The 22,838-nt window shown below is 41.4% G+C and overlaps 1 protein-coding gene across 1 annotated transcript in view; it reads left to right on the forward strand.

Moving 5' to 3' along the window:
- The window catches only part of EPB41L2 (erythrocyte membrane protein band 4.1 like 2), a 105,235-nt gene extending 88,494 nt beyond the window's left edge, over positions 1-16,741 (forward strand). Inside the window, exons 16-25 of the mRNA XM_084261810.1 lie at positions 903-1,049; positions 2,413-2,517; positions 5,150-5,296; positions 6,314-6,367; positions 6,576-7,118; positions 8,995-9,117; positions 9,645-9,743; positions 11,234-11,314; positions 13,948-14,086; positions 15,511-16,741. Of these exons, the coding sequence (XP_084117936.1) occupies positions 903-1,049; positions 2,413-2,517; positions 5,150-5,296; positions 6,314-6,367; positions 6,576-7,118; positions 8,995-9,117; positions 9,645-9,743; positions 11,234-11,314; positions 13,948-14,055 (1,407 nt within the window). The 3' untranslated portion in view covers positions 14,056-14,086; positions 15,511-16,741. The remainder of the gene's footprint in view (positions 1-902; positions 1,050-2,412; positions 2,518-5,149; positions 5,297-6,313; positions 6,368-6,575; positions 7,119-8,994; positions 9,118-9,644; positions 9,744-11,233; positions 11,315-13,947; positions 14,087-15,510) is intronic.
- The last annotated feature ends 6,097 nt before the right edge of the window (positions 16,742-22,838 follow it).

The following is a 22,838-nucleotide window of genomic DNA, read 5'->3' on the forward strand; positions in this document are numbered from 1 at the left end:
CAGAACAGTTATGTATCTGCATAGCTCCTGATTCTTATGTCTGCCTCTCTATCTGTCACAAAGTGAATAGTTCATTTGATCTGAGGTGCTGCAGCTCTTGGCCTCAGTGGGTCATCATAAAATCTAATTTGATGTTCATGCTGTGGTGGCCCTTTTGCCTGTGTAGGTGCAATTTTGAGAGAACGTCTTTGTGGTTTTGATGTGCACAAAAACTATCCCTACCTGAAGTGCTGCGTCTGCTGTCAGATTCTTAAACGTGGATTGGCAGTTATCAGGCTTTGAGTCTTTAAATCTGACTCTTTCATTAAGTTTAAGCCTACCTGGTGAGCACAGTGAGTAGTCCCTCTGAAGTTAAGCAGGTGTCAGTTGCTTGCATATTCGGCCCTGTAGTATCATTTTCACAAAAGTAAGTGTGTTTCATGAAGCATCAAGAAATATGCTTTCTTGTAATGCTTCTTGGTTTAGACTGCTCTTTCTTACAGCTGTCTTCAGTAACGTTAGCTGTGTGATATCCAAAAAGCTTGCTTCTGTGCTTACAAATCTTTGATGAAAGCAAAGCACCTACTGGAAACCATAGTTTCAAAGGGCTAGTACTCATGTTTTGGATGAAAATAGCCCTCTGTTACATAACCATGCACAGCATTGTTTTTCCTTTGCCTTAAAACGTGGAAGCAGCAGCGTAAGAGTGGCCCTTCATTACAGAAACAAAATCTGAGTTACTTCAGAGCCTTAAACTGTTTTGATTTCAAGGCCCTCCAGAGAAGAATAGCCCTTCAGACACAAGGCACTTTCTTTGGTTTGGTTTCCTTTGTTTGGTTGGTTTTTATTTGCTTTTTTCCCCAGTGAAGTTTGCCTTTGTTGTCGTGTTTTGTCCTACTTTGTTTTACGTTGTGGGTTGCTAGGACCTGGATAAGACCCAGGACGACTTACTGAAACACCAGGCTAGCATTAGTGAGCTCAAGCGCAATTTCATGGAGTCCACACCTGAGCCACGCCCAAACGAGTGGGAAAAGCGGCGTATCACACCTCTGTCCCTACAGACACAAGGGGTATGTCACTGCCCATGCCTGTCTGCATGCACTCCCCTGCAGCCCTCTGCGTGATAAATGCAGTTTGTCCTGTAGAGTAACGCTGTCTTTGCTAATGTGATACTCGTTTGTACTAAGTGTACATTAACTTTTTACCTCTCACCACTGGACCTGACCTGGAATAATGTGCAGAACTGTGGTCTTCAAGAACTGAATTATAGTCATTAGAAGAAAACTGAGATGATGTCAGTGTTTTTCTGTGTTAAGAACAGCTTAAATTTCATGCCAATGTACACAGACTGATGTCTTTTCAGTTACAGTAGAGTTTTTCTCTCCTTTTCCCTCTATTTAACTCTTCACAGGTAGTTTATGCCTAAATACACACAGAGCCCGTGTCGTGTTTCAGAAAGACTTTACGTGATGGGTTGTTTCCAGTGCTGACTTCATCGGGTTGCATTTCATGTTGTTGCTTTCCTCGCCTTTATCTCCAAAAGTCTCTAAAATAAATTTATCTACTTTTTCCTCTATGCCTGCTTCCTTAAAGGACAGAAGGTACAGAGGCAGAATATTCACTGTACCTTACAACAGCACCTTAAGACAGCAGTTTGGAAAATTTATTTTCTAGAAGTATCATCCTGAATGTTTGTGCCAAGAAAACTACATAATAACGTTCTCTTGCCGTTGTGAAACTTAGTTTTATGAGGAGTAGTTGCTGCTTCTTTCATAGGGTAGAAGAGTAAATAACTCTTTGGAAGTGAACAGTTTGACTTTGGTTGTTATCCTTTTCTTTCACCATCATTCTTACCCTTCCCTCCTAAAAGTATTGTCCTTTCCCATTAAATTCTTAAGCATTCTTTCTAGTCCCCAGTGAGGTCAACGTTAAGCTTGCTTGATGATAGCAAATAACTTTGTTAATAGGACATTATCTCAGTAAGATACTTAAGCAATCTGAACTGTGAATATATGCATACAGATAATAGTCACAGACTGTATGGGTCACCTCTCTACTGACTATTTGTTCATTTATGGCTACTGCCATGAAATTAGTCCTCAAATTTCTGAGTGGTATCTGAATATTTCTACACATAGTCATATATGCACAGGTACAAATGCTGGTCCATGACATATTGGTTTAATGGCTTTATTTTTTTTTATCAAAATAGATGTTTATGTAAAAGTATAATTTGATTTTCATTATATGGTTGGTGTATTTTCTGTGTTGATTTTGTGTTGAGACCCTTATAAGTGTTTATATGTAATTCCCCCCCCCCCATCTAGTATGTTCTGTCGGTTTCAGATGGTTTGGTTTTATGTTTATGTATAGTGTGTGTCTGTCTCATTGCTTCTTGATTTACATTGGTTTTATAAAATGAAAACCAAATAGAAAAAAGGAGACAACATTTTCCAAGTGAAAACCCTGCCTGGGAAGGAGAAGCAATGGACCCCGATGCCATGGATTGCTGGAGCAAAACCAGAGGAAACCGATAAGGTGGCTGCCCTGAAACCTACTGCCTTTTTGCTGTCTGCTGTGGGCTAGCTTGGGCACTTCTTTCCTCTTCTTTTTTTCTCCAATAGAGATACTTTTTTTTGTAAGCTGGTACTGAAAGGAGAAGGTTCAGTTGTGAACTCAGACCTGCTGCTTGTGTGTGTGTATATATACACACGTGTGTGTATGAACGTCAGCAACATCATGCTTAAGTACCAAACTAGCTGTGCTAGTGCTGAATGGCTACTGCTTGAAAAGAAAACCAGTCTTCTCACTGGAAAATTACTGTATTTTATGTGACAGGGTAACAGGAAAAGACATATTTCTATTCCAGATGGAAATAATTGTTTGCAGTTGACACTTCACACAAGAGCTTTTTGTTTTCCATGTTCACTGTGTAATCATTGTTCAAATCGATAATGCTCCAGAAGCAGCTTTATTTCAAAGTCAGTCTGGTTCTGAGCTGATCCGTGCTTCTGCAGCTCCTTTTTCATCCAGGAAAAGAGGGAAGTTTCCTCCCCCATAAGCTGGTTTAACATCTATGCGGTGGAAAGCACACTATAACTGGTGGGACTACCAGTGGTGTGACAGTGATGATGGTCAGCAATTGTGATGTTGCTGTTACACATCACTTCTGGACTATTTTCTACCACCTAGAAACTGGAACAAAAGTAGGTTAATGTAGAGCAGTTAGTTACTCCTGTTTGGGTAGCACATATCAACACAAGATTTGAGAATGGGTGTATTTCCATCCTGAATTATTTGTTGATGGAAATGGAGAAGGTTGTGTTCAAGTGGGATTTATTTTTTTCCCCCCACTTGCTGGGTATTGTTAGGCTAATACACTGCTCAGGTCTATTCCTGGACTGTGTATTTCCTTGCCTGTCTTCTAGGGTAGCTGGACAATAGATGAGAATAAAGACAGGATACCACTGATACTATTCTTTCTTTTCTCCATTCTTTTGCTCTGGTGAAAATACTTGCAAATAAGTAATTTTCTGTGTATGAGAAATGTTATTTTGGTACGTCTCGTTTGTGCCACTATACTTCTGTATCACCATGCTCCCACAAACACACAGCATCTGTGACTTAATTACAACAGAAATTGTGACACATTGATATGTGTATCACAAATAAATACGCAAAATGTTTTTATATTATGGATACCCAGAATCTTCCTAATCCATTCCATGCCCCCATGCTTCTTGTAAACAGTATTTCATTTTAGTGTATATGACTATGTACCAGAAGGAATTTTCCAGGAATTTAAATATCTTCACAGACTTATACATTATTGTAACTATTTGGTGAAGAGTGCCAAGTCTATCTATACACTTAATCATTTTTACTGAATGCCTCGTTGGGGAACAGGTGTTACGTTATCAAGTAAATTGTGTGATGCAGATTTTCCTTTTAAAAAATTAGAAGACATAAAATGTTGAAGGTAGTAAAATGCAAAAAGATGGGGGCATGTGCCTATCTTTAATTGCTTACATATGTGGGGGGAGAGAGATATACAGGCAGTCTGACCACATACCACATAAAGATTCCCCTTCCCCCTCTTTTTTTACTACTTTGGTTAGAAAAAATGTGGTACCAGAGTACAGTAGAAGGAGCATCAGGAGCATTTTTGCCTTTTGATGTAATCTCTTCATTGGTAATTTTCTTGGTCACTACTGAAATATACTTTAAATTTTATTGTAGGGGAAAAAATACAGGGTTTCTTTCTTCTTTCTCCTTCTCTGTTCTTCTGCATGTCGGATGTGGTGCTGCATATGCACAGTAGCATGGTGTAACTTGTGTTGGTTCAGATTCTACGTTGCTGCTCCAGTGGCAAGTCCACAGGGACTGCAGTTGTCTGCATGACACTTCAGCTTTCCTCTGGCGCCTGCTTCTGCCAGGATCCTCTGTGGTACTGCTTCCTAAGACACAGATGTTCCTGCATGTTGTCAAAATGTGTGTGCGAGTTTTGTTTGCTTCATGCAGATTGATAGTATTACAGAAAGTAGACTGGCATGTGAACATAAGTTATGCTTTAATGCAACGTACCCTTTTATCTAAGTTTGAATACAACAAGTTTTCCCAGTAGAATGGGAGATGCTTTTAAAAAACACGTTCTTTAATAGAAGAGAATGTGCAAAGGTTATTTAAGCATTTGAAAAATGCATAGAGACCACGTATTATAAAGAAAACCTTATTTCAGTGCTGTGGGTATGTATTGTTCCAACCTAACGCATGTGGCTACCGCAGAGCTCTGAGGCAGCTGCGCATGTGCTGTTAAGAATGGATTTGTAAAAGGGAACAATCCCAACCGTTAATACGGAGTAACTGCCTCACGTAAACGGTTCAGTTCGGCACCTCCGTGGAAGTGTCCGTGATGTGAACTCTGACCCCGTGGAACGCGCGGGGCAGAGATGCGGTGGGAGCGCGGCAGTGCTGTGCTGACAGCCCGGCTGGCTGGCCTCGTGTCGCCTCACGGGGAGTCCCTGCGCCCGCTCCCCGCGCCCATCGCGCCCTCCCGGCCGAATCCTCCTCTCTGTCGCGCCTCGCTCTTGCCAAATCTTCCCTCGGTAGGTCGCTGCCGCTCCATTCGTCACTGTCTAATTCTTTGCTTTCCCTTTTCTAACTCGTCTAGAGCCTAGAAGAGGAGATCACGTCCATTTTGTTTAGTAAGGAGGGCTTTTGCGCGGGCACGGGAGCGCCCTTCGCCGCCGCCAGCCTGGGGCCAGCAGATGGCGCTGCGGGGGAAGACACCGCCGCTTCGGCCGCGCCGCCCCCCCAGGTGCTTTCTCGCCCCCCCCCGCCCCGCCCTCGGAGCTGCCGGGCCGGCTCGCAGCCCGCCTAGAGATCAGCCACCCGCCCCTGACAACCCGAAAACGCCGGGCAGGCGGCTCCCAGCTTGCTTCCCGTGAACTGGTTGCTTGGGTCGGAGGGGAGAGGAGCCGGCTGTAGAGCATTAAGCGGTATTTGCAGCGCTCGGCCGGTATTGGCGCTTAGTTCAGGTCTCACCAGGGACGCTGGTTTAGGCTCTGTGGGCCCTTGGCTTGAAGGGCAATAGAAGCTAGGATTAAGTCACAGATGATGTGTTGATTTCTTGTATTCTTATCATATGAACTAATTTTGAAGTAAACCATTTGCTAAAAATGCATTAGATGAAAAAATTTACCTGGTAGGTAATTCATAGCAAGCTGCCTGGGCTGTCCATCGCCCATCATCCTGTTATGCCACAGATACTAACAGAACTGCTTTAATCTCATCATCTTGGCACCCAAACCGAATCCCACTGCAGGACTTGTTAGCCATGTATTGCTAGTCTGACACCACACCATCCTAAACAGTCTCCCTCTTGTTACCTGTTAAGTTTCATAAAGTAACAGACCAACTATGAACAGCTAATAAAATCTCACAGCAAAGGCTTTATTTTGCATGATGATAAACCAATAGCAGAATGCTAAATAGGTGTTTGGTTTATTTTCCCTTATTTATTCTTGATTCCTGATTTAACAGAGAGAAATAACTGGTAGCATCACTGGCCTGTGTATTCGTGCTTTCATTTTTAGGCTTTCATAATTAACTTCTTATCCTAGTTAATAATGACCACAATTCTTACCTACTTTGAATGGAGTATTTCAGTGAAGTGGAAGGAAAAGAGCATAGTTCTATGTGAATCTTGTAGTGAACACACAGTATCTGTCTTGTATTGTGTACGTACATTCTTAAAAGCTCATGTGGAGGATGTTGCACTGTTGAAAAGGGTTATGCATTGATTTTTGTCCTCTGATTGCTTTTTGTTTCACAGAGACATGCTTCCAGAGCAGAGGGGCCTTGTACTGGAGTCAGCGATGCTGATAAGGTTCTACTGATTTTTTCCATAGTTAAATTTGGCTCTAATGCTTCCAATCCATCTTCACTCTTTCTTTCCTTCCTTTTTCAGTTAACCATCACAACCATCTTTAGTCTTCTACATGACACGAACCAGCCATCAGCTAATTTTGTTTCCATCATTTTAATTTATTCATATATTCTACTTTTGTTTTCCCTCATCCGTGTTTTTTGTGCAGAGTTCACATGAGACTCTGGACATAGTGGAGGAGAAGAAGCAGGCAGAGGTTGGGATAGAAGAAACACTAGTCGTAGACGAAACCAACAAAGGGAAAATGCAAGTTGCCACTGATGCTGGGGAAACATGTAAGGTGGAGCATCTGTCAAAAAAAGACTCTTCATCATTGCCATCAGATAGTAGCAGCAGCAGCAGCAGTAGTAGTGAGAGTGAGGATGAAGAGGTGGGAGAATACCAGCCACATCATAGGGCAATTGAGGAAGTCATCAGGGAAGAACAGGAAGAAGAAGAAGACGACATGAAGAGGAAAGAATGTGAAGAAAAAATACAGCATCTTGAAGCCACGCCAGTTGAGCCCACAAAAGTTACAGCTGAAGGTTTGGTCCAGGAAAATGCAGTTACCATAGCTACACACGAGAAGAATTTGTCAGAGGAAGTTAAGCAAGATTTAGGTGAAGAAAAAGAGGAAGAACCGCTCAAACTCAATGGAGATGTGTCTCATGTTGACATTGATGTTGCATCACAAATAATTTGTTGTTCTGAGGTAAATGGTAGAACAGTTTGACAACTAGAATAAGCAGAGGTATTTCTGGGGGTGAAAATTACCTGCCTTTCTTCTTCTCCTATTCCTCCAGCTCTTCAGGCATCCAACAAGGTTCCGATCATTTGGAAGGGGAAACCATTGATGAGCAGTGAAATTCTGTCTCCTTCAGTTATGGTTTCTGACTTTTTTGCTAGAACTGAGTGAGAATCACCAGTCAGGCAAACCTTCCGAAGACTGACATCTCCTTTTTATCCCCCCTTATTTTATATGCATATACATAATGCATATTTATTATTTGCATGTTTCCAGTGTTTTAAGTCTCGTCTTGTCTATTTGTGAATTGTTTTTGACACGTCCATGGCATGTAATTGTGATTGGAAAACTATTGGTAATTGAAATCAGCAAACACCCAAACCAAATTTTTGTTCCTTCCCCCCGCCCCATTACTCACTGCTTTTCTTGCCTTTTTTTTAGTTCTCTTTTCTTTTAAAATAAGTTATGACTTGTTAGACTAGAATAAGCATGGCTAGAGATTGCCTGGGTGAGTGCAGGGCATTGTAAAGGGATGAGGTGTGTATCACGATCTTCCCACGAAGTCTTCTAGTGCAGGTGATATTTAGGGAAGCGTGTGTGGGTTCTGGTCACAAACAGTTGTTTTAGGCTGACCAAGGTTGAAATGTTGGTTACTGGGCAAGCTTTATAAAAGAAGCAGAAAGGGGGGAAATGAAGCGCAGGGATGCTCATGAAGTCGGCATGCTCATCATCAGCTGGGGTTTTCAGCCATTGGGTGGGGGTTTTCTTAGCTGTCTGCCTGCTTGATCCTGTAATGGTGGCACACCTTTTCCTCTCTGAACTCGGATCCAAACAACTTGCCTTCTTTTCTTGTCTTCTGCTTACCTGGGTGTTCTGATTAATGATAAGAAAGAACTAGTTCATGAGACCTTTAGAAGTTGAAGGCACTCGCACTTCCTGAAAAGCATACTGGAGGAAGGGGAGAAGGGCAGCTCCATGTGCGTGTGAGGGGGAGAGAGGATTTTTGTTCTTTTCTGGGAATTTTCCCCCCATGTGCATCCAAAATCAATGGGAGATAGCAACTGATGCATCTCCAAATATTGAGAGCCTTTACTAGATCATTTTTTTTTTCAGCTCTTAAATATATGGAAAATGTGCTCCAATCAAATAAGTCACAAATTTGCTGGCTTTCAGAGCCCTGGTTAATTGCCTTCTTTGTGACATTGCAGAGAATGCCATTAGCTAACTCTGAAATGGTTAAAATGCCTTTTTTTGGATCGTTGTCAAAAGAAGCCATTGACTTCCAGAATTATTACACTGAATGAAGGCTACTTAAAGTCCAATTGTCAAAGTTGGTTTTCTGTTCCAAAAGTAGCCCACATTAAAAATTCAAACTTTTATGTCATTTCCTTGGAATTTCTAGTCTTTACTTGCAGTTGGACTGAGTAGGTTTCTTTTTTCCAGATTAATTCAAACATGAAGCTTACCCATCTGAGCTAGCTATCAGCTGCTTTATGCAACTGAAGGATTATTTTTTTCCTAGTGAACCTCATGTTCTCTATACCCATGTTGCAGCTTGGTTTTAGCAGTTGCCTTTTTTGATGTGTACTCTTGGGTGAAACACAGAACTTTGGCAAGGTTATTAGCAGATTAGCTTTTCCTACCGTGTTATGTAGGTACTAGAGGGCTGGTGTAATCGCCTTCATTTCACTTGGCTTATTTATCGTGTGCTTTTTAATTGGGAAGGTAGCTGGGTACTTATCTTACTGTTATGCTTTTCTTGAGCTTTTAGTTGTGTTCTCTTGGTCCACTTTACAAACCACCTTCTGTCTTTTCAATTGATTGGTTATTTCTTGCACCGCAGCCTCCAGTAGTGAAAACAGAGATGGTAACCATTTCAGATGCCACACAGAGAACTGAAATCTCCACTAAAGAAGTTCCCATTGTTCAAACAGAAACTAAAACTATCACATATGAATCTCCACAGGTATGGTGGCTGGGTTATTGTGTTGTTTCCGGGCTGGTTTTTATTCCAGTTACTTGTAAATCAAAATAGACAATGTCCAAAAATGCTTTTCAAAAACCTGTAGTTTTTTCTAGCAGCTAAGATTTTACTTTGGCTATGAATTAGGTAAGTGGAATGTGTGTAGACAAAGCAGTATTACTCCTAAAGCTCTGGGTGTTTGGGTTTGGGGTTTTTTTTATATAAAGACTTAGTTGCTGTCTGCAAGTGTACAATTCATTTTTAGTAGTGGAAACTTGATTAAAATATCTCATTGCTCCTAAAAGGAACATGTAGCTTTGACTCTAAATTTTCCACAAGAATGAACCATAACAACAGGCTTACGTGGCTCAGTAAACTTGGATGGCTTCTGTTTAGATTTCAATTCTAACTGAACTGAAGAACGTGTTTAGTAAGAAAAACCAGCCTTTTCTTCTGGGGGTGGGAAAGGGGGTGAGGGCAGAAGCTATTTAAATGCCAAAATACAAAAATACCATTTTTATTCCTTGCAGTTTGATGGCACTGCTGGTGGCAATGCTGGTGTGCTGCTGAGTGCACAGACAATTACATCAGAGTCCATTTCAACTACCACAACTACACACATCACGAAGGTAAAATATCATAATCTGTATGAACTAAAAAACAAGCAAACAAAAACACAAAACAAAACAGTCCTTCCCCCCCCAAAAAGCCAAACCCATACCAAAACAAAACCAAACACCTCAAAATAAGGTGGTATATCAGCTTTCTCATGTATCTGCTTGAAGAAAGCTGACTTGAAATGGAATGGATTTATGCCAGGCATGTGTGAGAGCTAATCTTTCTGTACGTGAATTGTGTACAGAGAAGCTCTAATGAATAAGCAGGAATATCTGGGAACAGAACAGGCAAAGGGAGAAAAATACTATTGTTCTTTTAAATACTCCATACAGGTCTTATTACTGTGTTTGACAGATGAGTAGGTACCTAAATTTTTAGTTCCAGTCCTGTCATCACTCACTGATGTCTTCCAGAATCCTTGTTAATGTAATGGATTTGTCTGAGGTCTGCAGGAGCTCTGGTAGTGGTATCTGTTATAAGAATGAACTGAAACAATGTTCTCAGCCTTACTGTTGATGAGCCTATTTTAAAACAGATCATTCCACTTTGCAAGCATATTTTGGTGCTGAATTCTGTGCTCTGCATTCCATGCTTGAAAAGGAAAGGAAAACCCAGTGTTAACAGGGCAGGCATCAGGGCAGTTTGTCGCATATAATGTTTCATGACACTGGTGATGATGATGGTTGTTATTGTTGGTGTCACCATTAAATTATGTGAATAATGATCAAATTTTAGGTGTGCACCAACAACATTGGGAATTACAGTAATGCAGAAGATCCTTATCCTTTCTTACTGTCTGCTTATATCAATTCAAAAGACTATTTGAATTTCCTAAACTAACTTTCCATTTTACATCTCAAATTGTTCATTAATGATAAAGAAACCTTAAAATAGTTCTAATATCCTGATGGTGTTCTTAACAGAATCATCTTGGATCTTTTCCAATATGGTCAGTATATCTTTAGTAGTTTATATTTTCTCTCACACCGGCTGATTTTAAAACATCCAAACACGTAATGTTACTTCTGTGAGACTTCCTATAAGCTGAAATGCTTTAATCACTAGAGTAGGAAATAAAGAAACAGAGCATAAAATTATTTCCATCAGCAGCAGTAACCTCACTAAGATCTATGAATGGCAGAGCTTAAAGCCAGATCATCGTTTGCATTTAATGGCATAGGATTCTTCAGAGACTGAGAAGAACCCCACGATGATAGATTTACGTGGTGGAAGAAGCTGCAATTTCAGTTTGTGCCTGTGAGTCCAAATCTGTTCAAACCTGGGCTCCTGTAATAGAAGGAATTCTCTCTCAGTGGGGTTTATCAAGTTTAGCAACTGCTAGAATGTGACTAAGTGCATCCCAGAAAGAGGAAAAGATGATTTTGCTAATAATTGCAGCTCAGTCAGAAATTTATTTGCTTTGGTGCAGCAGAAAGGAGCTTTGTGGCATTATGGAAGAATTACAAGGATGTTTTCTTCTTTTTCCTTGTGCCACCTGTAGATGGTAAAAGGTGGGGTTTCAGAAACCAGGATTGAGAAGCGCATTGTCATTACTGGAGATGCAGACATTGACCATGATGAGGTGAGTGTGTAAGATGTTAACACTTAAAATGTGGGCTGTTTAGGTGATATTTCAGAAACCAGAAATAAGAGAAAGGTAGAAAAGTTGGGTAAGAGGAGACACAAATACCCTGAGACTGACTGTGGCAAAGATGTTAAGCGATCGTGTGTTGTGACTAAGAAGCCTGTAGAACATAACCCAAAGGAAAACAGCTTCTGTAACACTACGTCATGTAGATCACGTGAAGGGATTTCTTACTATTTTTAAAGGGATTGTGTAGTGCTGCTTTTGCCATTTGGGAGGAGAAGCATTACTATAATAATCTTACTTTAATATGTAATCTGGATAGATGGCAGTCTCTACTGCATTGTGCCAGCAACATCTGAGTGCAGCACTCAACTTTGACTGAAAGCCTTGAAATACATTACACCATAAACTGCTCACATTTAGAAAATAGTTTTTGACTTGTGTTTATAGAATTCTGTGTAACAAAAGTAATTGTTGGTCTTCTGGAGTCCTGTGTGAGAGCCACTCACCTCTATCAGTACCAAAGCTGTACTTTACAATGCCTCAGAAGTGGTGTTAACCTTCGCTTGTACCTGCCCAGTTAACAAGGCTGAATTTCAGCAGTATGCAGGAAAATAATGGAGAGGGAATTTATCTCTTCTTTGCACTGATGATATATTTTTATTGGTTTTCACCTAAGAAACTACAGTAACCAAGTCAACCAGCGGTCCCTGGATAACACAACTGGAAAAGCCTCCCTTCTACATACAGCTGCAGTGAATCCATTTCCATGAAAACCATACAAATTAACATAACAGGATTTAGATTAAAGAGCCTTACAGAATTTACTTTCACATTTTGATCTGTCTCCAAAAAGTGGCTCTTGACAAGCTGAAACTCTTGTTGAAACTTGTCATCATCAGGCATGGCTCTTGTTTGCCTTGCCATGCCTGCTTTCAGTGCACTTTGGACATCTGGAAAGGTCACACAATACCTTCAGTATACCAGCCAGTGCTTTAGGAAAACCATTCTTTACACCCTTCTTTGTTTTGAGAGAAATAGGTAATGAAGTAAAAAGTTAAATGATGACAAAAGGAATAGGAATTGCTGAAGTTTGAAGCAGCAGTCAGCAGCTTGTAGCAGGTTTAAGAAACATCTTCCACCTTTTTGTCAGGGGATGTGGAGCGCTCTAGAGACACAAACTACATGCTGGATGTTTATTCTTCTCTCTCTTAGCTCCCTACATCACTAAATGTGTTTTCATTAGAAAAACAATATTTTAAGTTGGAGTTTCAGAATACAAATGCTTGTATTATGTGTTGTAATTTAACAGTTGGACACTTAAGGATTTTTCATTGTTTATGGTTTGATTACAAACACTGATCCCTAAATCTCAAAAGCCACTTTCTTTAAGTCCTCTTCATACTACAGAGATGAAACTTGGCGTGTTGTAACAGACAGACAGCTAGGGAAATGGGTAGGCAAACAGCAGCACTGCATCAGCACACACTCTGTCCTCCTGAACATATTTCCTTAATAAGACTTCAGGTTCTGTTTCACAGGATAGCTTTGGCAGCTGATGTCAGTGCTGCCAGTGTCTCGTCAGAGGAAGCTATTTCTTCTCCCACTCACTACCTATAGCCCAGGAAATTGTCGCTTTTCGAAATCAAGATAAACCTTTTTGTTGCCTTACATGTTTTTTGCTGCTTCTAGTATATTGAGGCTTTTTTAGTTGTGATTGATGGTAAGGTGAATGGTAAGCTTACTGTTGTCCCAGAATGCCTTCCAGTTTCTTTTTTTTCCACTTGTGTTGGGTTGCAAAAGTAATCTGAAATAAGATTCAGATTTAGGGGAAGGCATAGAAAGCCCCAGATGCTTTTCCATCTCTTCTGCTTGAGAGGGTGCTCTTACATAGTTGACTGCAAAGCCCTGTGTAGAATAGAGTATTTCATTTGGAAGGGATCTACAATGATCATCTAGTCCAGCTGCAAGCTATGTATGATGGTACTTTTCAAGAAGGTAACATTTCTTAAAATCCTAGAGAAAGTTCTCTTAAACTAGTAAAAGGAGAAAAAGGAGATTCTTGTGTGGAGAGAAAAAAACATTTCTGTTTTCCTCCAGAGTTCCAGTACCACACTTAGTACACATTCCAAAGTATCTTTCCATTTTGCTGAGGAAACAAAAGATGTCTCTAGTTTTTCTGTACTGTGTATATTCTCATTAAGTCTTTGTTTCTTAGATCTGTTGCAAGAATTCAAAAGCTTCTGGGGTATAAGAGTGCTTTTTGTCTCCTGGAATGAGCTAGAAAAGTTACAGCATAACTTTATGGTTATTTGTTACTTCCTGGAAATTTTGGTAAACTTTTAGCATAGTGGGGTTTGGTTTGTTTTGGGAGTATTTTGTAGGGTTTTGGGGGAGTATGGAGGGTTAGAGGGTTATTTTGGGGTTGGTTGGGTTTGGGTTTGGTTTGGTTTGGGGGGGGGGGGTTGTGGCTGGTTTTCTTGTTGGGTTTTTTTTTTTTTACCCCCAGCCCTCTCAATTCAGTAACTAGAGTTCAAAGCCATTGCAGCCAAAACTTCTGAGACAACTCCCCCTTTCTCTGCCCCCCTTTGTCCTTGCTGAGTTGTGTGTTTTGAATACATTTTCAGGCCCTGGCACAGGCAATCAAAGAAGCCAAAGAGCAGCACCCTGACATGTCTGTCACAAGAGTAGTGGTGCACAAAGAAACTGAACTTGCTGAGGAAGATGAAGAGTGAAATCAAAAATGCCCTCAAGCAAATACTTCAGGTGAGCTTATGTATATGATTAACATAGGGAAAGGTGGCATCATGGTGAGCTGACACAGGCGCTCATCATACAATGTTTGGGTCAGAATCTTCTCTTAAATCCAATCTGACATAAATTTTAATTGCAAGTTTTCCTGTGTCTCCCACATATTATTCTCATGGCTTTTCCTGCAATGTTTGGTCAAGTTGTTGTAGTTTATATTGAATGAGGTTGGACAAATTCTGTGAAATATGAAGGATGTGTCACATTTCTCTGTTTACCTGTACTGCTACAGTCCTGCCTCACATCTCGCTGTGAAGCTGTGGCTGCCCCCTCCCTGGCAGTGCTCAAGGCCAGTTTGGATGGGGCTTTGGGCAACTTGGTCTAGTGGACGGTGTCCCTGCCTATGGCAGGAGGGTTGGAACTAGATGATCCTTGAGGTACCTTCCAACCCAAACCAGTTTGTGATGCTGTGATAATCTGTCCCATCAGAGGAAGAAACAATTTTGGCAGTTTTGCAGCTCATTTCTATTTAGTGTCTTACTGCAAAGTTGTTTCTGTTTCTTCATAAAATATTTCACTACTTTGTAAAAATGTTATTCAGAAAAAAACACTCAAATAATTCCTTCTGTCTGCTGAGGGTGGCGCTTGGTTTGGGATTTTCTTTCTTTTTTGAGAAATATATACCTTGTGGAGTTGTGCTTGCAATGTGTGAGAGAGTGTCAGATGTTCCTGTCCGAGTCTGCCAATTGCTCTTGGTCTTGGAATGCTTGTGAGAGAGTAAGAGAGGACTAATATGAAGATGTCTCACCATACTGCTCCTCTGTTTGAGAGCTGGGGACTTGTTTGAGTGCTGATGCCTTTCAGTTCAACGTTAAGGAAAAAATGTAGTTGTTTAAGGACGGGCCACCTGAAGTGCCTTGAACATTTCTGTGCAGCTTGGATCAAGATAGCTGTGCCCTCATGCAGCAGCAACTGAAGGGCAGGTGGGCCTGCAGGAACAGCAGTTGTGCTTAGTCAGTGAAATCATGCCAGGAGTCTTGCTCAGTTGTTTACAAGGTGGTGAAAGCTCTGCTTTGATAGCTACAGCAGTATTCTTTATGTAGCCTTGCTTCCTCTAATAAAAGTGGGAGATAGAGCACTCTGATTGTGAAGGATTGTAAATTTAACAAATACCTCCAATTTTCATTTGTGAACTCGGTTGTGGATTAAAATTGTCAAATTAATTGTGCAAGATGTGACTTAAAATACCACGAGAATTTTGGGGAGGGAGAAGCATTGATAGAATTACCATTTAACTCATGATTGAAGGGGTTTAGTTAATGCAACAGTTTTTAATGAAATAAACTTTCACAAAAATACATGGGGATAAAAGTCTTTGTAACTGTGACATTCCCATAGTAGCCATTGTGCTGATGTAATCTCCCCCCTCCTTCTTCCTCCAGATACTGCCTGCGATCCTGACCAGGAAGAACTGTAACCATTCCAACTCATCGCTACTCAGCTGAATTCACCGAGCCTAGCAATGGTGACCAGATGTTCAAGACTTAAATGCCAATACCAAACTCCATTTTAACATCTTTGGTCTATATTCCCTTGCAACTTTTTTTTTTTTTGTATAACCACTTAACAATCTTAGATTTATTTTTTTTAAAAGAGGTTTTAGAGAGTATGATCTTCTTTTGCACAAACACTTGTATTTTTGAAGATGATTCTGTATTATATGAAAGTGAGCAAAAACTGTCTGGAAAGCTTTGTTCACTGGAGCAGGTGGTAATTGTGCAGGAGGGATGATCTTAATTACTTTAGCTAGAGTTTTTTCCAAATATTTCAAGTGAAATCTCTTACTGGCTAAGTTACAGATTTTTTTTTTCTGATAATTCAGGTAAATTTATGGTATCACACATAACAAAGATTTTATAAAAATACATTTCCTAGAATTTGAAAAAATACATTTCTTGGGGTAAATTTTATACTCATGTGTCTGTAACTCTTCCTGTTCTAAGGCTCTTCTCTCTGTGAGGCAGGGGTGGTGTGGCAGCCTGTAGAGGAGGAGGAGTTGCAGGCACATTTCTTCTGACTGAGCACTGTGTTCTTTTTGCACTTTGGTGCCAATGCTCATTTTTTTGCAGACGTTTTGCTGTCTGCAGCATTCCAGATAAGGAAAGAAGGAGGAACAAAATGTGTTTCTCTTCTTCCTACAAGAGATGATCTAGGCAGCTTAAAACCTTAGTGCTTTCTTTCTTACTGTGTCCAAACTCCAGCACTTCCATTATTTGAATACATGTGTAGAATGCTCACTGTCTATTAAACCTCGCTGTCTCCATGTTAGAACTGACATTTCTGTTACTGAGAAGGTCTGTCTTCTGGATGCTTCATCTAATGGTTAATGCAGGTTTTTAGGATACTGAGTAAGTGTACGATGGACTCCATACATAAAGGAATGAGACAGGACCATCATTTGAGATTGCCATTGAGAAAACCTGTTAATTATTTGGGATTTTATTTTTATGTTGTTCTTGCAAGGGGGGGGGTTGTTTGTTCAAGGGTTTTTTTGCTGTTGACTCTGTGTATAGTTAAAATGCCAAATTAGATATATAGCAGCTTGAAGTTGTATTAAGTGATATTTTTCTTTCTGTAATTCTGTTATAAAATAAAGTTGTTTATTCTCTGTAAGACTTTTGGCACTCAGACATAAACTTGGAAGATACTTAAAGTGAGATAGTTATGAGGACTGCCACGCTAGAGGCCACAGAACCTTGAAAAGCAGGGGTTAGTATGAGTAGTCTCACAGGTTACCGGAAGGCTGGCACAGTTATCTGGCTCCTAATACTGATACTAAAGTATCAGTGGGGGTTTTTTTTAAGATCTTCCAATAAGCATCCCAGTTTCTGTGGTTCAGAGAAGAAAGATTCAGATGCCAAAAAGATGAGATTTGGACAGCACAGCACAAGTTAAAATGCCCCTCAGTCTGCAGGTGGTTATGCTGAGTTCATTGAGTTAGGATGTAGATCTTCAGGTTAAAAGCATGATGCTCATCAGTTCATTGTGCTTCACTTGAGCAGTGTATTTTTGGTGCTATTGCCAGTTCAGATTGGTGCTGCCTGTCGGCGTGCTCACTAACACCAATTCCTGCTGGCTTTGCCTCCCTACGCTGTGGACAGCAGGAGTCAGTTGTAACCCAGACGCTGGTCTGTGTCTCTGGTGTCTCTACAGGTGTTCCCTGTTACGCCCCATGTTATGGCCCTGAAGGAAAATAGCAGGTAACATTCAGACCTGCTGCTCTGCAAAACCAGAGACATTCTGCCTTTCAAAAAGGGGGAAGAGAACCCCACCCAACCTAACAGTGCCCCAGCACCGTGTCCGTGTAGGCAGCCTGTCAAGGAAGGGGCAAGTTCCGGATCTGTCAGTGAAGGTCAGAATGGAGATAAATGCATTTAGGGGGATGTCTTAAAAGATTTTTCATACAAAAGTGTGTAGGAAGCAGCTTTATAAAATCTTTGAGGCATTTCTGATATGATGGTGTAGCAGTTGCGGAATAGCGGAAGGTGTGTTGCTTCAATTCCTTCTTGAGTTGATCTTTTGAATTTGTTAGATGCTAGATCAATATTGGGTTTAATTGCAATTGTACTTAATCCTTAAAACTGCAAATATAATATTCTTGAAAACAGTATTACTTTCACTGAGAGCTGGATTTCTTCAAATGGTAACTGGAAACTTTTTTCTGGGGGAAAAAAAGTGCTGCCAGATCTACATAGCTTGTACGTAGTTATTGCTTCCATTGATTAGACACAGGCTAATTAAGCAACTTCCTTCACGCAGAAAAATGTAAACCCCAAGTGTGATGGGTATTAAAAACAGTCAGGTTTTACAGATTCAGGTTATAGGCCATTATTCAAATGTTCTGGAATATTGTGCAGGTCTGAGTTCTCATTGTTGCTGTTTTTCATATAATATAGCTGTAGCAAAACCTGCAACATGCAACAAAAGGAAATTGCTCTCAAGGCACTTCACAAGCTGGCTTTATAATACATGGGCAATTTTAAATACAATTATGGCCCATTTAATGAGAAGATATTTCAGTAACTAATTCTGCTTAAGTACTGAGAAAAGGGAGTCGTGAATCCTACACAAAAACATTTAACGTGTGTTCCTTTTGAATCGTGATCACCTTATGGGCTCCTAATAAATGCTGGAGTTCTACAGATTGCTTCTTTGATTAAAGTTTCGTAAAGGACAAGCAAGCAACTCTGGTGACAGTCTGCTTTTAAAAAATACCTCCAAGATTCATTGCTCAAAGCGGTGAGAAGCTGCAGCACAAAGCGTTTCTCTACATATTCTGTTTGACAGCTCAAGCTGAACGGCAGCATTTAGCTGGGCCACAAAAGAAATCGGGGAGATTACTTGGGTTACTAACACTAGTACAATTTACAGGCATTAGAAATGCTGCTAGTACCTGTAGCATGAAGTTACTCAGTTTGGCATGAAGCAAATCCTACAAGGGTTTTTGGAGGTAAGTACATCCCAATGGCCACACTGGGCCAGGGAAATGGCTTGCCCCACCCCAGGCACCTGTGTGTGCTGCTGGTTGTTGCCTCGAGGTGTGTGTAGGAAAAAGCACTGCACTGGGGAGAAGCACGCTCCCAAATACACTTCCAGCTTCCAGCAGTTTTCAAAGATGTACTGGTCTGTCAGTCTCAGGTATTTATCTGGTTTTCTGGATTTTGTGGATAACTGCTTTTTGAAAAATTCCTCTGGCAGGCATTTTCATCAGTCCATGTGTCTTCAGAACAAAACCTTCCTCCTTTTGCTGCTTTTGAACCTGCCCTGGCTAGCTGCCTTCCCCAGCAACACTGCACATACCAGAAGAGACACCAACAGCCATTCTCTCTTAAGTCATTCCCCAGCCAGAAGCTATTCCACAATTTTTATCATTCTTACCACCTTTATCCATGCCTTTCCTACCTAAAAGTTCAGGCTTTAACATCCATTTGGGGAAGTGAATAGGAAGCAATCATAGAGGGGCAGGAAGGTTTTAAACAGGAGTGGGATTCTAGCTTCCTGTTATTGCTGGGGACTAGGAGATGGTGCTCCTCAGTGGCAAGCCTTGGGGACAAATTCTGTTTCCTTGTAATTGTTCTTTTTATATGTTTATAGAGGATGCTTTGATAGTTTGTCTTGCCAAAGGTGGAACAGTGTTTTTCCTTTTCAAAGGAATTATGTAAGATGCCGTGATGTGTTTCATGCTGGTAGCATGAAAAGAGCGATAGTTCTTGACACTGTTCAGTAATGGAAGTGAAAACAGCAAGGCCAGAGGATTTCATGACAAGTTACTGGGTCTTCAATGTCAGATCCTCCTTCGTGTTAGCAATCACAGTTCAATAAGCATCTATGTCAAAGGCATCCAGCATCCTCCTTTTGTAATTACCCAGTAGCTGTATAATAGTGTTCTTCTCAGTATCCACACCACCTAGCTTGAAGAGTGATCTCACTTTTCAACATTTTAAATCTATTACTACTCATTCTGTCAATTTTATGTTGTGGTGAGGCTTGTCTTTACATTTGGACCAGGCCAATCTTTTCTTGAGTGGTGGAGGAATGGGTGTTTGGAATTGGAGCGGGGGGGTGTTACAATTCCTTAACCTCTGGTTGGTATCCCAAATCACTGCTTTTCTATTGGCAGCATCTTTCTTGCTGGTAAAAAGCCAATTCCTTGCAGTGATTATTGTCTCAACTTCCCTGCAGGGGATTGTGTAGACTGTAGTTAATAAAAGAGGAGGAAGCAATGTGTTACAGAGAGTAGTTAAAGGTTTTCTTGAAGACACCCGTATCACAGAAGTTTATGTACTCAGGTAAATGGTCATTTTAACTGCTGGAGCTGAAGAATGTTTCTTTTCCACTTCAAGGCTGTGTGTCTTAGAAAGCAAAGATGTGTTCTCTAAGGATGACGTAGGGACAGGAACTCTTCCGTAGAGCAGGATACTGAATCAGTTGGCAGCGTGTCCTGTGCGTTGCTGTACCAGCTGCTTCTGAGGAAACTACCGGACACTTCAATACCAAATGATCAAAGAACACACATACCTCTGGAGAGGTCCAGAGCAGAGTCATGGCCTGAGGCCAGCAGGTCAGGCTCGTGGATCACATACCATGTGTTTTTATGTGAGAGCTGTAAGCTGAGGTGGATCATTAGAACGAACTTTCAGATCTCTTTCCTTAGGCATCACATTATACCTGGCTTTAACCTTTGGATCTTTACGGCTTGTGGTGTGTTTAACCTTTAACATTGTAGCCTCCGGGAGCACTGATGCTAATGAAACCATTACCTCTGTAACCAGGAAAGCAGATCTTTTTATCTCTGTTAATAAATAATAGCAGCTATATGGGCTAAGACCACTTTTCTTCAGAATATGTATGTATTATATCTTGTCTCAATCTCTGTGTATTCAAAAATGCACATCTGACACCACGTTATGACTGGTTTTTTGTTTGGGTTTTTTTTAGGGAGCCTTATTACTTTACATAATAACACAGATCTAAGCTTAGAAGCATTAAAAATTAAACCAAGCATCACATTGTTTCCTATCATCACTGCTTTCTGGGGACCGTGATGGATGACAGCAGCATGACTTTGCTTTCTTAGTTCCAGCATTTAAGGAACAAGAGTGGACTTGACTAGAGGTAGGAGTAGGCCAATACTGAGACCTTTCGAGACGCTCTGCCCTTGCAGAGGTACTGGGTGTAAAGGAAGTGGTCGCTGCTTCGGACTCCATTGTACTAGGCCTGCCAGGCAAGGTTAAAAGTCCAGGTATGAGACAAAGTGCCCAGCAGCTGTGAATAAGGTCCACTCACCAGCTGGGTGACAGGGAGCTACTGCGATCTCCTACCAGAGAGCTGCCTCTGGGATGCTGTTGTGGTTTTGCATGGGGGAGTTCTGGTGAAGGGGGGTGCAGGGGTGGCTTCTGCAAGGGGCAGCCAGAAGCTCTCTGCAGGCCCGACAGAGCGAACCCCAGCCGGCTCAAGGCCAGAGCCACTGCTGACCAAGAGCCCATCAGCGATGGCCACAGCGCCTCTGGGAACCACATTTAGGAGAAAAGACCCTCAAGCAGCTGCTTTTTGCAACTGGAGAAGATGTAAGAAACTCTGCAAACACTAAGGTCAGTGAAGAGGGGGGGAGGAGGTGGCCCAGGTGCTGGAGAGAAAGATGCCTTTGCAGCCTGTGGGGACCACCATGGTGAAGTAGGTGTCCCCTCGCAGCCCATGGAAGATTATGGGGAGCAGAGACCCCACACTGGAGCAGATGGAGACATATGGAGGACTCTGTGACCAGCACTGGAGCTTGCACAAAAAAAGAAACTCCACACTCATGGGTTTTTTATTTGAAAAATCCATTTGTCCTTAAACTAGAATAGCAACGGGTTTACAGAATGTGAACAATCTTTTCATGGTGTCAAAATTGGCATGGTCAGTCAGCAGAGAGAAGTCTTTTTGTTTCCCACCACTGTTATATCTCCTTTCCAAGTTCTACTGCAAATGTATTTTAAAAAGCATATTCTCTTTCCCAAAGTGTACAAGCTAATAATAATAATAATTAAAAAATAACCAAATCAGTTCCCCTGCATCACCCTTCTCAATTTCCTAGACACCAGTGCTTGATACCAGCTTGCTATTTACGCATCTTCAATTTAATCAGGCTGCCTTCCTTGCCTCTGCCAGCTCAGCTCTCTCAGGAGCTTGTTACGTAGTTTTCTTCTCCGTGTGCTAGAGAAAGGCCAGTGAGCAGGGGGCTTGCTCCCTTCCCCTCCCAGCCCCCAGATCCTGCACCATGCAAGGGAACTGATGCAGAACATTGCAGGGGGTCTCTGGTGCCCAGTGAGCTGCAGTAAGTACTGCTTACTTGGCCTTGTGTGAGGAAGCAAAACTGTTCCAAGACCTTTTTGAGCAGCAGCAGCTGTTCCATTCGTACAGCACAGCATAATTTCTTCTCTCAGTTTTGTTTTCCCCCGTGGCATTTATCTGCAGCTGGTTATTTTTCAACTTGCAGAGCAGCGTTCTGGGTTTAAGCCTTCTTCACTAGACGTGAGACTTTCTTAGGAGTTCTGCAGTTCTTGCATTTGCTCTCTTTTTGTCTGGATTTCTGGGGTTTCTGCCCCTGGCTGTAGTAGTTCAGGAGGACCTCTGTGGGGTCTTGTGCCATGGCCAGTTCCTCGTTGACTGAAAAATAAACCAAACACAAAAGTCCATAAAGATGTGCTAATTTGCAGTGGTGAAGTTTTATGAAGAAGAGCTGCTGGCCCCTATCAGTAAGAACTGGTCTTACTAGATTAAAGGTCCCCAAGTAGCACATTAGCTATTGGTTTGCCTGTGCTCCTAGAAGAAAGGTCTCTTGAGTGTGATGTGGAGACTGTGCCTGTGCCCAGTGAAACACTGACATAAACTCTATTGACATCAACAGGAATACTCTGTTCTCATTTGCCACCATCAGCTTTCAATCAGAATAAAATCCTTAAACAACAGCAAGGAGAGCAGTTACGTTTTACTGGCAACTCGTGTTGTGCTTTAGTGTGGCAGCACCACGGGGCCTCAGGTGGCCTGATCCTCCTGATGCTGCCAGTGGAGCAAACCGAACAGAAAAGTGATCTCTGCCCCCACAACCTGGCACCTTCCTAACAGGACAGTGTTGTCAGGAAATATTTAGAGTGGGATGGGACAAATAGAGAAAAGGGAGGAAATAAAAAAAACGGGAATGAAAATAAAATAAGAGCCCAGTTAGCAT

The sequence above is a fragment of the Gallinula chloropus genome, assembly GCF_964237585.1.
Source record: "Gallinula chloropus genome assembly, chromosome: 3".
NCBI lineage: Eukaryota > Metazoa > Chordata > Aves > Gruiformes > Rallidae > Gallinula > Gallinula chloropus.